A 2,240-nucleotide genomic window follows, 5' to 3' on the forward strand; every position below is an offset into this window, starting at 1 on the left:
CTCCCCAAATCCAGGTTTTGAGGGGGAGGAAAGCTGGGAAAATGCAGCACAGCAGAGTTTTGGTCCCGGAGATCCAGAGTGGTGCTTGGTGGGGGGAGAGCTCCTGCTGTGATCCTGCCCCCCGTTCCGCTGCGGACCCCCGGCCCCCCCAGAGCTGCAGTAAACAGGAGCCTTCTGGGTGTTTCTGCCGGTGGCCGGGGTTGGCCGTGCTGGGGCTGGCAGCCGGGCCGGGGCCCGCGCCGGGCACCGGGCGGGTTTGGGAACGCCGCTGGAGCTGCCACCTCCACCCAAACAGATTTCATAATCCTGGGGAGGAGGGGGCCCTTTTACCCCTAGCACTGCCCCATCCCACGGGTGGCTCAGGGGAGCAGGAAGCAGAGGGTCCCCATGTCCCTTCGGGTGCCACTGGGGTTCAGCATGGGGGAAGGAGCAGGTCCATGCCCTCCGTGGATTCTGGGGTGCAGGAGGGTTTGGAGTGAGGCCTGATCCTGCCAGGTCGGGGGTGTCCTGCAGCCCAGTGGACACGATGTCCACAGAGCAGGCTCTAGCCACTGTGACCTTGCAGGGAGCTGGGAGGACATGGAGGGCTGCCTCTGGAGCCTGTCTTGCCCTGTGACTTCTCTTCCTCCCCCTCCTACCTCACTGTGGTTCAGCTTTGGGTGGAGATTTGGGGTTGGGTTGGTGTGGGCGGCTGCGGTCCCTCTCATCATCCCCCGTGTGCTGGCCTGGGGCTGGCTGGAGGAGTGACCCTGCAGCACCATCCCCATCAGGAGATGTGGTCAAAGCCTTTCCTCCTCATCCTCTGGCTCTCCCTGGAGCTCTGCTGTGTCCCACCATGGGCTGGTGTCCTGCACCATGGGGCAGTGAGCAGAATGTGTCCCAGAGCACGCTGGGCTGTGTGTGCTGGGCTCAGGGTGGCAGCTGCTGGTGGCTGATCCAGCAGCTGCCACCTCACTCCTGCTCTTGGCTCCCACAGGGGCAAAACCCTTTCGACCTGGAGTTCGACCAGTCCAACCACCTGGAGCCCGTCTTCAACTTCGAGTGCCCGCCCCGTCCTGGTGAGTCCCAGCTGCTCCTCGGGGGCTCCCCCCCAGCAGGGCTCCTCCCTCCCATCCTGCCCGTGGGAATTGGGCCCTGAGGGCTTTGGGGGCAGCCCTGGCGCTGCTGGGGGAGCTGTGGGTGGGCAGGGATGGCTGACACCGCTGGCTTTGCTCTGGCACAGACATGCCTTCAAGTCAACCCATCGACATCCCTGATGCCAAGAAAAGGAACAAGAAGAAGAAGCGCTGCAGAGCCACCGACAGCTTCTCGGGCAGGTTCGAAGGTGAGCGGGGCTGCTCAGGGACCCTAGGGGCTCCCCTTGGCCTGGGGCAGGGCTGGGCCCTGCTGGTGTCCCCAGGCTGTGTGCAGGGGGCTGCAGCTCAGGTGGCCTCTCCCCTGGCAGATGTTTACCAGCTGCAGGAGGAGGTGCTGGGAGAAGGGGCCCACGCCAGAGTCCAGTCCTGCGTGAACCTCATCACCAACAAGGAGTACGCGGTGAAGGTAAAGCTCCCCTGCCGGGGCTGCAGGGCCGCCCTCCTCCCACCCCTGCCTCAGTTTCCTGTCTGCCCTCCACTCCTGGGGCTCTCCCAGCTCCCAGGACCATCCTGTGCTGGCCCAGGACTGCAGCTTTGGGCTGGAGGGAAGGGAGAGGGGTGGGGATGCAGCAGCACTGGGCTGTGGTGGTGGCACATCGACCTCTGCCACCACCCAGCTCAGGCTCCTCGATGGCCCCCCTTAGCCATGCTCCTCTCTCTATGAGGGCAGGCCAGAGACTAAATTAACACTCAGGATGTGTCTGGGGACTTGGGGCAGGGTGGTGCTGGCAGGGTGGTCAGCTCCTGATCACTCCAGGGAGATCTCTCTCATGTGGGTGCTGGAAGGGGTTGGGGTGAGCTTTTGGGGTCAGGGGTGGTGGTCCCGTGGCCCTGCACCCCACAGACTCCAGGCCATGGCACGGGGGCTCTGGGATGGGCACTGTGTCAAAAAGCAGCCAAATGCTGGGGGAGCTTTGTCTCTCCCATCGCTCCATGGGGGCCTTTGGGTGCCCCAGAGGGGAAGCTGAGGCAGCTGGGAGGGCTGTGCTGGTGGAGTGCTCTGTGTGCCCCAAAGGACAATGACAGCACCCATCCATCTGCCCTCCCCACCGTGTGGGGTGTCCCCCTGCCCACCCTTGGCACGGGCAGCCAGCCCCGCCCTGC

General features: G+C 64.6%; 1 protein-coding gene across 1 annotated transcript in view; it reads left to right on the plus strand.

Moving 5' to 3' along the window:
- The first annotated feature begins 735 nt into the window (after nucleotides 1-735).
- The window catches only part of MKNK2 (MAPK interacting serine/threonine kinase 2), a 9,176-nt gene continuing 7,671 nt past the window's right edge, over nucleotides 736-2,240 (plus strand). The window contains exons 1-3 of the mRNA XM_005427329.3: nucleotides 736-1,058; nucleotides 1,223-1,324; nucleotides 1,445-1,542. Of these exons, the coding sequence (XP_005427386.2) occupies nucleotides 836-1,058; nucleotides 1,223-1,324; nucleotides 1,445-1,542 (423 nt within the window). The 5' untranslated portion in view covers nucleotides 736-835. The remainder of the gene's footprint in view (nucleotides 1,059-1,222; nucleotides 1,325-1,444; nucleotides 1,543-2,240) is intronic.

The sequence above is a fragment of the Geospiza fortis genome, unplaced genomic scaffold (genome assembly GCF_000277835.1).
Source record: "Geospiza fortis unplaced genomic scaffold, GeoFor_1.0 scaffold254, whole genome shotgun sequence".
Taxonomy (NCBI): Eukaryota; Metazoa; Chordata; class Aves; order Passeriformes; family Thraupidae; genus Geospiza; species Geospiza fortis.